Source organism: Lytechinus pictus, chromosome 7 (assembly GCF_037042905.1).
Source record: "Lytechinus pictus isolate F3 Inbred chromosome 7, Lp3.0, whole genome shotgun sequence".
Lineage (NCBI taxonomy): Eukaryota > Metazoa > Echinodermata > Echinoidea > Temnopleuroida > Toxopneustidae > Lytechinus > Lytechinus pictus.
In genome coordinates, this window is record NC_087251.1 from 23596526 (window position 1) to 23610947 (window position 14422).

Here is a 14422-nt window from a genome sequence, read left to right on the forward strand (position 1 = left end):
TTAAAGCCATAATAGATCGCAAAGACCCTTTCAGTAAATTGTCCAAAAGGGAACAAGCTCTTTTGGTATCTGTACATGCCCAAATCAGGCCTACAAATGTTCCAATTGATCATTACAAACAATATAGGGTTTTCTGTGAGGTATTGGAAAACATTTAATGTGCATTTAAAGACTATCAGAGGAGATCCGGGTTGAGCACTGGTAGATTAGACATGGATTGGCCCCACTACATGTATCTTTCATGATTTTCAATGGATAAACAAATAATTCAATAAATCTTTAGTGTTCTTTCCATCTGAGACTTTCCATATTCAAAACTACCTACATGTACTTACCCTGGCTGAATGACCTTTTACAGTTGATAAGATCTTGCCTTTCTTCCAGTCCCACACATTCATGATGTTGTTAGGATCCAGACCAACAGATACAATTCTCTATATAAAAAAAGTGTACATAAACAATTTGTGCAAATATCCAACACAATGTCATTTTGGCATCATCTTCTATTGATTGGCAAATGAATGGTACAAAAACAATGCCTCAAAATTAAATGTAAGCATTCAATTTTATTAAGTAAAGAATTCTCCCAGGTCTGATGAGTATCAATCAAAATATCTCCACAATAGCACTTACATGTACATACCATTTGATAATCTTTCATTTAAATTTATTCCAATGATTGAGAAGTTAAATCAAGTCTCCGTATATCCCTAATATTGGCTGAATTAATAACAAATGAAATTAATTCATGAACACAAAATAAATTCATAAGTAAACTAAATCATTTAATAAACCAAAATATTTATATTTTTCTTTTAATTTTACAATTACATGGGATTCATGTCTAACAACAATTCTTCAAAACATTTCAGATATTCAGAAGCTTTTTTCATTGACCAATCCAATAAAATAATTTCAATAAACCACATGTAACCTGGCTAGAGAGAAAAGGGTAAGGGCTGAGAAAGTGACTATGCAAAGCACGAGTAGTATACTGTTTCCTGTTTATTGTCTAGTCTCAGTTCCTCCATAAGGGCCTCCAAACGCTTCAGGTCCTGCCACAACCATTTCCATCAAAAATACAACTCCTTTCCCCCTGGACAAATCACCATTAGGAGCTGTAATAGGTTGCTTTATAGCCCCAGGACTGAAAGCTTTCTATGAATCTGATCCAGGAGCTCCAACCGACCGCACACTGTGTACTTGATAACAATCTTAACACCAACACAATAATTGGATTCAAATTGAATCAATTGGCTATGTTTGTCTGAAAGTAACTTGTGTGATTTTAACATTTTCAAAACCCAAGTCTCTCATCTTGGATACAAAAGGAAAATATATAACATTATTTTATTAAAATCCATGTATCCTACATCAAACATGTTAGTGAAATTCTGGTAATGATCTGAAATTACGTTGGTTTGATGATTACTTAGCTAGCATAAGATATCTGTCAATATTTCTGAAGAAACTTAAAGTGCTTCTGTAGCTATAGATTCTGTATTCATGCAGGTAATATAGCTACAGGCAAGAATACCCTTTCCCCTATGGGTAAATACAGAGTACATATGGCGGCAAATACAGAATGAATTCAACCAATGATCAAAAAGTGTGCATGACCTTAGACCTTATGAATACAAATGTGCCAAGGACCATGAAATAGGCTCTGTATAGAGACCTAAATGACAAATAGAAATGTGAATGAGATTATGATATGAATTTTCAGCTTAGAGGTACATGATCATTCTAGGCAATCTCTCAAGCTGACACACGTTCCTATATTGAAAACAATGTAGATTCTAATGAAAATCATTCACATACATGTAGTCATGCAAATTCATTATTATTCAAACTAGAAAGAAATGAAAATATTCAACTAATTTTGAATTATCAGTATTTGATCTAGTAAGAGACATACATAGATAGATTTAGTTGGTTAAAAATATTGGGAAAAATATTGAAGAAAAGAAATAGAGGAATGTGACATCTGCAATAAAAGTACAGTACATGGATCTAAAGGGACCTGTAATTTAGTGCATGTAATGGCATTTTAGCAATTTAATGTCTTTAGTGTCAATCCTATGAAATCAACTGTCAAAAAAGGTGAAATTTAAGACAATTTTTAAAAAATAATAACAAAATTGGTAAATAATGCTTACCGAGCCGTCAGGGCTGAATGCGAGAGAGCCGATACCATGTGTATGACCATCCTTGAGAATGGACACTGTCTGTACATTGTTTGAATCCCAAACACAGATGTAAGGATCCTTCCCAAACTGACCAGTAGCAATGAGCGACCGCTCAGGATGAATGGCCAAACTGGTAAAAAAGGGAAAGGATAGGATAATGACCTAATTAATTTCTAATCAACAGAAGAGTAGTAAATAAATTTCAAGTCAGGTAGGTATGTTCAATATCATAATTTTACCATTAAAAATTTACCAAAGTCACCATTTTGGATCAAATTTTTTTTTTTTGCTTGTCAATTTTTTTTAAGTTGTCGCAGGAGCAAATGTCGTGTCTCTGCATTATACAGTGCATATCAAAAAAAGTTTACACTTACAAATAATCCTGTAAAATAATTATATTTGTCATATCCTGAAGCTTTTTCCACATTTAAACAATGGTACAGAATTCTTTTAAGTAAATTACGATATAAATGTCGAAAAATCTTTCCGCTTGAGTGAGCACCAATTGCTTTTGAAAAGTTTGTGAAAAATGATTTGCTCAGAACTTGGAAATGGTTTAGATGAATAAAAGTAAACATTGCCATTAATCATGAAGAACACATGGACTTTAGCTAGGAAGATTGATTTGAAGATATCCTTTATCTTTTTAACTTGTTTCTTTGCCCAAAACCCTTCATAGAGTGCCATTGCGCCCCCCCCCCACCCTCACACAGAGGCTATCATGACGATGTCTGCTTTACACAGAGCTGTGATTCACAATTTCACATGAAATGGCTTAGGCTTGATTTTTGTTTTGTTAATCATTGTCAAGCTTGGGAAAAGTGTGGAGAAACAAGTATTAAATGAAATATGAAATGTGGTCCCACTTTAAATGATAAAAACTTATGTGAAAGAATGCTGGAGATGCCTGAAATAAATTCAGTTATGTCCTCAGATCCAGCTGGCACAAAAAAGGTAAAGGTTGTGCTTAACCTGGGGTTGAAATGTTAATTTGGGTGGCAAAGTTGTTACAAAATGTTTAATGTATCTGTTTTATTTCAATTGCTAAAAATGCAAAATAAATGTATGAGAAATGTACTGCATGGTGATTGTTTTTCCTTTTTCCCCCTTGACACAGCGTGAAAATGAGCATTTCTGCAAAAAAAATATTTCTGTGAGCTTTAAAACAAGTGGAACGCCTCTGGCAGTCTCGCCTGCATTACGCGATTTAATATAGCAGCGGTGCTAACTTTGAAAACTACTGTAAGATAATCATTCACAAAAACACCATTCATATAATGACATAATACCACGTTCATTGACCATAGATGACATTTGAACGGTGACTTAAGACTTGTCAACTACACCCATGTCTACATTTCATTCACTTTATCCATAAACTTTCAAAGTTATGATGGCAATTCAACAATTACCCCAACATGGCCTAAGTTTATTGACCTTAACTGACCTTTGGTTTTGTGACCTGAAACTCACAGGGGATGTTCAGTGATACTTGATTACTCTTATATCCCAAGTTTTATGAAATAGATCCATAAACTTCAGAGTTAGAATGGTAATTCAACAAATACCCCCAACACGGCCAAAGTTCATTGACCTTAAATGACCTTTGACCATGGTCATGTGACCTGAAACTTGTACAGGATGTTCAGTGATACTCGATTACTCTTATGTCCAAGTTTTATGAACTAGATCCATAAACCTTCAGAGTTAGGATGGTAATTAACAAAGACCCCCAACACGGCCAAAGTTCATTGACCTTAAATGACCATTTACCATGGTCATGTGACCTGAAACTCGCACAGGATATTCAGTGGTACTTGATTAACCTAATGTCCAAGTTTCATGAACTAGATCCATAAATTTTCAAAGTTATGAAGGTAATTCAACAAATACCCCCAACTTGGCCAAAGTTCATTGACCCTAAATGACCATTGACCTTGGTCATGTGACCTGAAACTCACGAAGGATGTTCACTAATACTTGATTAACCTTATGTCCAAGTTTCATGAACTAGGTCCATATACTTTCTAAGTTATGATGTCATTTCAAAAACTTAACCTTCGGTTAAGATTTTGAAAATAATTCTCCCAACATGGTCAAAGTTCATTGACCCTAAATGACCTTTGACCTTAGTCATGTGACCTGAAACTCAGGCAGGATGTTCAGTAATACTTGATTAACCTTATGTCCAAGTTTCATGAACTAGGTCCATATACCTTCTAAGTTATGATGTCATTTTAAAAACTTAATCATAGGTTAAGATTTTATGTTGACGCCGCCGCCGTCGGAAAAGCGGCTATAGTCTCGCTCTGCTATGCAGGCGAGACAAAAATGGACAGTGCTCTCTCAAGTGTAACATTCTGTCAAAATTTTTACTTTCATTTGATAGATAAGACCCAAACCCAAAAATATATGTGAAAATAATATTATCCCCATGTTGTATATTTTTCAGTTCCCAGAACTTTTTCAAAGTGTAAACTTTTTATTGATACGCACTGTATACCCATTATCAATGGAGTACCAGCACCAAAGCGTGACATCGTCATTTTCTTCCTTTGCACTTCAGAATTTTTTATACCAGAATGCAGGAGAGCATGATGAAAAACATCCGCAATCAACACACCAAATTTTGTGGGAATTGGTTCATGGGGATCAAGATATGGTAAATTAAACATCTCAAAGGCCACAAATTTTATTATTAGAAGTATCATTGGCCTGGTTCTCAATGTTCAGAACCAGGCCAAAAATATATAATTAGGCAGGTACAGTCTCGTGATTGGGGTACATTCATAGAAATACTGCAATGGGTTGGTAAAGGGTCGATGATGAAGAACATTCTACTGTAGTACAAAATTCCAATCTTGCAAAAGTGCAGGCCCATTTTTTCAGCCATTGATTCTTTGCAAAACTTTGAATTTGGAATTTTGGCAAATCAAGCACTCTCTCTCTTTAGGTGGTTTCAGACCGCCTCGAAGTTCGCCAGTTCCAGGTATTCTCTGATCGGGAAATTTACCCCGATCAGAAAATACCAGGTATTTTGGCGGTCTGAAAGCAAACTACGCGTAATATCCCCGAAAGAAAATACCCGATAAATAGTAGGTACTTGGCGAAATTACGAGAACTTTCGCGGGGATTTTTCCAAGGTCGTGGGTATTTTGGCGGTCTGAAAGCAAATTACGGGAACTTTTAGCCCAGCGTGTCGTTGGGTGCGACGCCGTGCATGGGTTGCTGCTGGGCTAATGATTTTGAATTTCGCGCCTTGCTGCTTATCAGACCATACTGCGCATGCTCGTAACTTCAGGAACTTATCCCGAAGGGTATGTTTCAGGGCGGTGTGAATGCAGGAATAATTAATGGGTATTTTTCAGCCTAAAAAAGTTCTCGTAATTTAACGGGGATTCTTGTGATCGAGGCGGTTTGAAACCACCTATTAATAATTTTATTTTTCTTTAAAACAAGGAAGCCTAAATTGTATGAGCACTTAAATCAGCTATCTTTAATCAAAATAAATGTCTCATAAGAATAACCAATATTTTTTTTCAAACAAAACACACTTTCATCCTTTATCCATCATGTCCTGTTTTTTATTATTACATCTGTACAATTCCAATTACTTTATCAAATGAGGAGTTTTGGGTGAAATTACAAAAACTATAGATTGGCTTTGATAAAGAATCATTTTTAAAAATGCAGGAGTTAAGACTGAGAAATCAAACAAATGGAGATTCTGAAAACACACAGTACTAGTACCTGAAGATGAACCTACATGTGTTATTTAAACTATAAAAGGTTAGAGATTTAATGTTTATTCTACATGTATATTGCACTGTGACATCTAGTACAAGACCAGCCTACATGTATCCATCAGTTCCACATTTAATTTTCTACCTAAATTTAATATGTATGGGTTAAACAGAAATCACCTTTGTACTATGAAATGATTCATGTGACTTGTCAAATTGGACAATTCTCCACTGAATATTTGACGTAAAGACCTGACTCACCTAGGGGTATTGGCTATTGTAAGTGCAGTACTCTATTCTCACCATGTTCTATCATGCTAAATTAAGATCAGACTCTAATGTGCTACTTCCATACATTCAAGTATACTCAATACTATTTCTTCAGACAGTAAGAATGTATTGTAATACTTTTGTTAAAGATACAACTATTTATCATTTGTTGATTCAAAATAATATCATTTTTGTATGAAAAAGAGTGGGAGGCTAATGGTATTGAGTTGATTACATCAACAAACTAAAAATCTACATGTAAAAATGGCATGAGGATTGTCTGTGAGATGGAGCTACAAATATACAGTTGAGGCCAGACGTTTACATACACCCAGAAAATTCAAAGAAAAGTTGGCACTTGCCAAACATCATAAAATTTACTGTATATTATGAAATTAAGAGCTATCATGACGAATTTGATATCAAACAGATGAGTATGTCATTGTCATGCCCCTTTTAGTCTAGGAGATAGGGGGCTTTATTCAGAATTTTTGGTGGGGAAGGTTTGACAGGCTTATCCGGGGTAAAATTGTGTGCTGATTCCAAAAATGTCAGTCTTATTGACCGTACTCACGACATTTTAGCCATTTTGGCCAATTATTGACCAAAAATGACCAATTTGACCACTCTTTGGAAAATGGTCCCTTAACAGATTGCTTTTGTAACCACATCCAATTAAAAGGGTCTATCCTAAGCAAAAATGCACCCAGATTCCAAATAAAGTGGTTTCATTTTCCAAATCACACTAGAAGTGGTCATTTTGGCCATGTTTTGACCAAAAATGACAATTTTCATGATTTTTTTGTCCGAAATGTGTTACAAACATTGATCAGAACAAAGGTTGGATGTCTTTAGAAATCCACATTTATTTTTAAAATGTGCGCTGGATCATAACAATCAACCTCATATTATTTATTCTGTCAGTTTTGACCTATAACGGTCATTTTGGGTACTTCAGACATAAACTGACCATTCGCGCAGTTATGCATTATAAACTGTGCAAATCGACAGGAATTTGAGGTCTTCAGCATGTATCTTCTTAATGGAATTGCATTTAAAGATCTATCCTGTGTATAATTTTATGCTGATTCCAAATATATCACTCTTAATGACCCTATTCAAAAGATTATGGTCATTTTGGCCACTTATGTCCCTCAAAATGACCAATAACATCAGTTCAATTTATCAAAATATATGTCGAATGTTACCATAATCGTTACAAGGGTGTGCTGTGACACCAAGCATTGGTTTATTATATCTTTAAATTGAACATCATGAGAGTATTTTGACCTTATGTAACTTATTCCATCAGTTTTGACCTATGAGGGCCATTTTGGGCACTTTAGACATAACTGACCAGTCGCGCAGTTTTACATTTGAAGCGGGGGTTGGTTAATAAGATGAAATGGTAATAAGCCAATCTCCACTTACCGACTTTATGCGTGTAGAGATCCGACAGACAATCCTCCAATATAACGAAGTGTTCCAATTATTGCACAATCCCAATGACACAAAATCACACAAGATTATATCACAAAAAATAACTTGGCTAGCACAAGCGGTATTTGGATTTTCTCTTAGTGAAAATAACGGAGAAAAAAGGGTAGTACGCAAATTTGAAATGGTATGCTGTGGAAGATGCAATGGATGAATTTGCTCCAAGTGAGATGATGGAATCCACAAATGTATTAAGTTATTTGACGACGTTCTCAAGACAGGTGTTTACTGAAGAAGAAAACTTTGAGAAGTGTGTTCAGAAAAGAAAGTAGTAGTTTTCATCCCAAATGTGATGTAGGATGTAAACAAAGAGAGAGGGGAGAGAGAGGTACCAATTCAGAGAATTTATAGTGAGTCACAGGTGAGTGTGCTGTGTGAGGGTCATTATTGGCCACTTGTTGGCATGTTTATTGCTAAGGAGTGGAAGTAACTGGTATCCAAGGGTAATGTCCTCTCGAAGATGATGAGTAATAGAAGGCAAAGTTGAGAAATGAAAAAGGATGAAATTTGGAAAATACTACATCAGCCCCCTCCTAGATCGTTAAATAAAATGAAACGGTCGATAACAAAGAAAATAGTAATAGTCCAAATGAAGAAAATAATTTCTCAATTAAAATGAAGGACTTGAACAAAGCGCTTTGGAAAATGCACTTTTCGACCTGAACGAGTTTGTCTGATTTCAGGCTCGGTAGATGATGAAGAAGGAGTGATGGAGGGAGGCGTAGGCTTAGTGGTTGGTGTAGTAGTCACTTGAGAAGGTTTAGGGTTTTCAGGAGTAGATAAGCTAGGTTGAACAGTGGTTGGAACGGTTGTTGAAATGGGTGGTTCCAAATATGCTGGTTTCAGACGGTCGAGACTGATAGTTTCATGTTTTCCTTTGAGTAGGATGGTGAAAAACTTATCAGCTCGCTTGATGACTTGATATGGGCCATCATAGGGTGGTTGAAGGGGTTTCTTGACAGCATTATGACGCACAAAGACATGGGTGCATGATGTGAGATCAGGGTGGACCTGTGGTTTGCGATGCTGAATACGAGTGGGCTGAGGTTTGAGGTTCTCCATTTGTTTTCTCAGTCGATGGATATAGTTGCTAGGGTCCAAATCACAATCTTTCTGATTAGGTGCTACAAACTGACCTGGCAATCTTAAAGTTGTTCCATATACCAGCTCAGCAGCGCAACATCCCAAATCAGATTTGACTGCAGTTCGAATTCCAAGCATGACGAGAGGGAGAGTTTCAGTCCATCGTGAAGAAGGTGTAGTTTTGAGTGACGCTTTAAGTTGCCGATGAAAGCGCTCAACCAGTCCATTTGATGCAGGATGATAAGATGTAGTTCGAATTCTAGAGCTACCAAGAAGATGAGTTAGAGCTTGAAAGAGTGAAGATTCGAATTGTCGACCTCTATCGGTAGTGATGGTTGAGGGAGCACCGAAACGAGATACCCAGTGTGAAATGAATGCTCGGGCAACTGTCTCAGCTGATATGTCGGGAATAGGCATTGCCTCAGGCCATCGGGTGAAACGGCCAACACATGTGAGAAGATATGCATTGCCATTTGAAGGAGGAAGTGGTCCCACGAGATCGATATGAATGTGATCGAATCTAGCATCGGTGTCTTGGTGTGACGGTGTACTTTACAACGTTGACACTGTATGCAAGTTTTGGTCCAATTTCGAACATCTTTGTTAATTCCAGGCCAAACAAATCTGTCTGTGATGAGTTTTTGGGTAGCATTGATGCCAGGGTGAGATAGGTTGTGAAGAGCATCAAATACAACTCGTCTGAATTTAGATGGGATGTAAGGTCGAGGATTGGTAGTTGAAGTATCGCATAGGATAGTAGAGTCAGAGATAGGAAGAGGTAGAGGTTCGAGTTTGAGCGAGGTTGAAGTGAGTTGTTTGAGTTCCTCGTCAACCTCCTGGGCAGCGGCGATGGCATTGAAATCAATGGTAGGAGTTGAAGTGAGGGAGTTGATTTCCATGCGAGATAGAGCGTCTGCCACTACATTGTGTTTTCCACTAATATGCCTTATATCTGTGCTGAATTGAGATATGTAGTCTAGGTGTCTGACTTCGCGTGGTGAATACCTGTCAGGTCTAGCATTAAAGGCATGAGTGAGAGGTTTGTGATCAGTATAGATGAAGAATTGTCGTCCTTCAAGTGCATGTCTGAAGTGACGAATAGTGAGATACACAGAGAGAAGTTCACGTCCGAATGTGCTATATCTTGTCTCAGCTGGCTGCAGGCGTTTTGAGAAGAAGGCGATGGGTTGCCAGTCATCGTCAATGTGTTGCTGCAACACACCTCCAACAGCAACATCTGATGCATCCACCATAATGCAGAGTGGGGCATTAGGTTTTGGGTGTGAAAGGAGAGTAGCTTGAGCGAGAGCTGTTTTCACTGAGTTGAATGCATTTAGGGCTGTATCATCGAGATGGATTGCTTTGTTTTTCTGCTTGCATGCCAATAGATCGGTGAGTGGTTGAGTGAGAGTTGCACAATCAGGAATGAAGCGACGATAGAAATTGACTAGTCCTAGAAATTCTCTGAGTTTGCGAAGAGAATCAGGAACAGGGAAATCGTTGATGACTTTGACTTTCTCGAGCAGAGGGCGGATGCCGTTCTCATCAACAATGTGTCCGAGAAAGGTGAGAGAAGATGCGCCGAATTCACACTTGGCTGGGTTGATGACGACGCCATATTTTGAGAGTCGAGCGAAAAGTAGCTGGAGATGTTGCTTGTGCTCCTCTTCATTTTCGCTAGCGATGAGCAGATCGTCGATGTAGGCGTACACAAATGGAAGACCACGGGTTACTTCATCAATGAATCGTTGAAAAGTTTGTGCGGCATTGCGTAGCCCAAAAGGCATGCGTACAAACTCAAATAACCCAAAGGGTGTGGTGATGGCAGTTTTGTGTACATCTGCTTGATCGACAGGAATCTGATGATATGCTCGTACGAGATCGAGTTTTGAAAAAATTCGCTTGCCTGCTAGGGCAGATGTAAAGTCTTGAAGATGGGGAATGGGATATTTGTCGGGCACTGTATTCCTATTTAGTGCACGATAGTCTCCACACGGTCTCCAGTCTCCGGGTGTTTTCTTGGGCACCATATGAAGTGGGGATGCCCAGTTGCTGCTAGACGGTTGAATGATGCCTAGTTCCAGCATGTGATCGAATTCCGCCTTCGCGATATTGTACCTGTCGGTTGCTAGGCGACGAGGACGGGATGAAACAGGAGGGCCTTTGGTCACAATGTGATGGGTGACGGAGTGCTTGATCTCAGCCTCCTTATACACAGGGCGTGTGATATCAGGAAATTTTTCGAGGATAGATTTGTAGGCAGCTTGATTTTCTGGCTTCAGAAACATAGGGCTAATAGAAGGAGATGAAGAAAGGATGCCAGTAATAGATAGATTTGTAGAAGAGTCGATGAGCTTGAGATTGCGCACATCAACAAGAAAACCAAAGTGATGAAGGAAGTCTGCCCCGATGATAGGAATGGGAATATCAGCAATGATGAAAATCCATCTGCAAGCTCGACGCAGGCCGACGTCGAGAGTCAGGCTTCGCTCTCCATAAGTCGTAATGCTTGAGCGATTAACTGCTTGTAGATAGAATTTTGATGAAGGATGATGTTTTTCGGCTTTTGATGGAGGAAGAACGCTAACTTCAGCTCCTGTGTCGACCAAAAAACGAATTCCAGTTTTCCTATCAGTGATGTAGAAAAGGCGACTTTTTGATTTTGAGGAAGATTGGTTAGTTGTTGCTAGCTTTGGTTTGTTGGTGTCCTGTTTGTTTGAAGCCTTTTTGAATTTGCAAGGTGGTACACATTTGTGAGATTTTGTACCAAAGCGCCAATGATAATAACAATAATCTCCGTCATGTTGATGTGAGGGAGAATGATTATTGTGACGAGCTTGACGTTGACGATGGCATTTTTTTATCATCAAGCATTAGTGGTCACTGGTCATTGAGGAAAAAGTGGTCAAAAGGACCACAGGGTCCAATAGTTAGGCCAATAACACTGGACTATATGAAATCATTGTATTGATTTTCACTCAAAAGTTTTCAAACTTTCTCCATTTAACAATAACTGATGCTAATATTAACGCAATCCTGAATCTATCCTCATCATGTTCGCTATAGGGTGAATTAACACACACATTGGGCAGGGGTCATGCCCGGGGGTCAAGGTGGACAAAATGACCAAGGTAGTAAAAATAATTTGGGTATGCTCAATTTCAAGGAATCATACACCAGTGTTATGTGTCACAGCATACCCTTGTAATGATTCTGGTAACATTTGAAGTATTATTGGATTATTTATGTTATTAGTCATTTTGGGGCCAAAAAGAGGCCAAAATGACCAACAGATTTTAAATAGGGTCAATAAGACTGATTTATTTTTAATAACCATAAAATTCTACACGCATTCCCATCTTATAAGGGAGGAAAATAATAAACACTGAAGACCTCAAATTCCTGCCTATTTGAACAGTTTATTATGCAAAACTGCGCGAATGGTCAGTAATGTCTAAAGTACTCAAAATGACCCTCATAGTTCAAAACTGATGGAATAAGTTACATGAGGTCAAAATAATTTTGAGATGTTCAATTTAAGGATTAATACACCAATGTTAAGTGTCACAGCACACCCTTGTTAAGATTCTGGAAACATTCGAAGTATTTTTGGATAAATTTAACTTGTATTATTGGTCATTTTGAGGGACATAAATGAGCAAAATGACCATAAGCTTTTGAAAAGGGTCATCAAGACTGATATATTTGGAATCAGCATAAAACTCTACACAAGAAGGACCTTTGAATGCATTACCATTCAATAAGGGAAGAAGATAATACATGCTTCAGACCTCAATTTCCTGCCTATTTGAACAGTTTATAATGCATAACTGCGAGAATGGTCAGTTTATGTCTTAAGTACCCAAAATGACCGTCATAGGTCAAAAATGACAGAATAAATTATATGAGGTTGATTGTTATGATCCAGCGCACATTTTAAACATAAATGTGGATTACTAAAGACATCCAATCTTTGTTCTGATCAATGTTTGTAACACATTTCGGACAAAAAAAATCATGAAAATTGTCATTTTTGGTCAAAACATGGCCAAAATGACCACTTCTAGTGTGATTTGGAAAATGAAACCACTTTATTTGGAATCTGGGTGCATTTTTGCTTAAGATAGACCCTTTTAATTGGATGTGGTTACAAAAGCATTCTGTTAAGGGACCATTTTCCAAAGAGTGGTCAAATTGGTCATTTTTGGTCAATAATTGGCCAAAATGGCTAAAATGTCGTGAGTACGGTCAATAAGACTGACATTTTTGGAATCAGCACACAATTTTACCCCGGATAAGCCTGTCAAACCTTCCCCACCAAAAATTCTGAATAAAGCCCCCTATCTCCTAGACTATTTATTACATTGCTTTGTCATCAGGAGCTGAAAAATATTTAGGTGTCATTTTTTTCCTAAAACATCTTCCTATTTTAGACAAACTAAAAAACTACAAAATAAAATCTTGACAATAACATTTCATATTTGTGCTAGTTACTTCTAAAAAAAAAACATTTCAGATTAAACTTTTTTGTTCAGTGGTGTCATATATCATGATAGAAAATGTAATATAAATCATAGATTGATATAAAATTGTCTATGAAACAATGTTTTAAAATATAATAACAATAGAATACATTTTTTTTCTTCAAAGAAAATTCCACCTGGAATATACTTAACCAGTAATCCAAACGGCATCCTAATCATGTGAAAGAGCTTAATACGCTCTTTCATTTGATACCAAATTCGTCATGATAGTAAATTTGACAATGTTTGGCAAGCGAACAAATTTCACTGAATTCCATAGGTGTATGTAAACTTTTGGCCTCAACTGTACATGTAGCTTAGTGTTATCATAGTAGGTCCATGGTGTTATCGAGGCATACTGCCTTACTGCTTAGTGCTTGCCATCTCAAACAAATATGGCAGCCTGCATCCAAATGGATGATACATGTATCATAATGTTAAGAGGCAGATAAATCCAGGCAAGGAAACTGAAAAATTCTGCAAATAAATCATCTTTCCAATGTTTGATTTCATTATTATAAACGTTTGAATTTAAATATATTTTGTGAAACATTTAATATCATGAAAAGTTTTTTTTTTTTTAGATCTTTCATTTATTTCTCATTACTGCACCTGGTCCCAATAGGACAAACATAAAAAATAAACTGTGATCATCCCACAGGGCCTACACTAAAATACAATAGATCAATACTCTTTAACTTGAGAGATCAATGAAAGATGATCACCTTATGCTTGATGGTCAAATCTAGAATTTATCAAGTAATTCACTTTTCAGTAATCAGACAGCAACATTCAATAGGAAGTAGAATATAATTCCAATTATCATAAAATATCACAATAGAGATTACAGAATGCTGACAAGCCAAATATTTTTAAAAATGTACATTATACTTTCATTTTCAGTCTCTTAACAAATCTTATCTGTACAAAAAAAAACCAAAAACTTTTACAGAACATATTTTAGATTCAATCATATCAATCTAAACTTTCTTTTGATTTTTTTCATAATCATAAACCACAAAACTTCCCCCCAAAATGAGGCTAATGAAATGTGACAAACCTCAGGCTCAGATTACACACTACATATAGTTCAGTCAATATGCAAAGGTTCATTCAT

The 14422-nt window shown here is 36.9% G+C and overlaps 1 protein-coding gene across 1 annotated transcript in view; it reads right to left on the bottom strand.

Annotated features, from left to right (window-relative positions):
• LOC129265372 (echinoderm microtubule-associated protein-like 6) overlaps positions 1 to 4729 on the bottom strand; it is a 39762-nt gene extending 35033 nt beyond the window's left edge. Inside the window, exons 1-3 of the mRNA XM_064101397.1 lie at positions 4686 to 4729; positions 2160 to 2319; positions 336 to 434 (exon numbers count right to left, since the gene is read on the bottom strand). Coding sequence (XP_063957467.1) covers positions 336 to 434; positions 2160 to 2319; positions 4686 to 4729 — 303 coding nt within the window. The remainder of the gene's footprint in view (positions 1 to 335; positions 435 to 2159; positions 2320 to 4685) is intronic.
• Positions 4730 to 14422: the final 9693 nt, after the last annotated feature.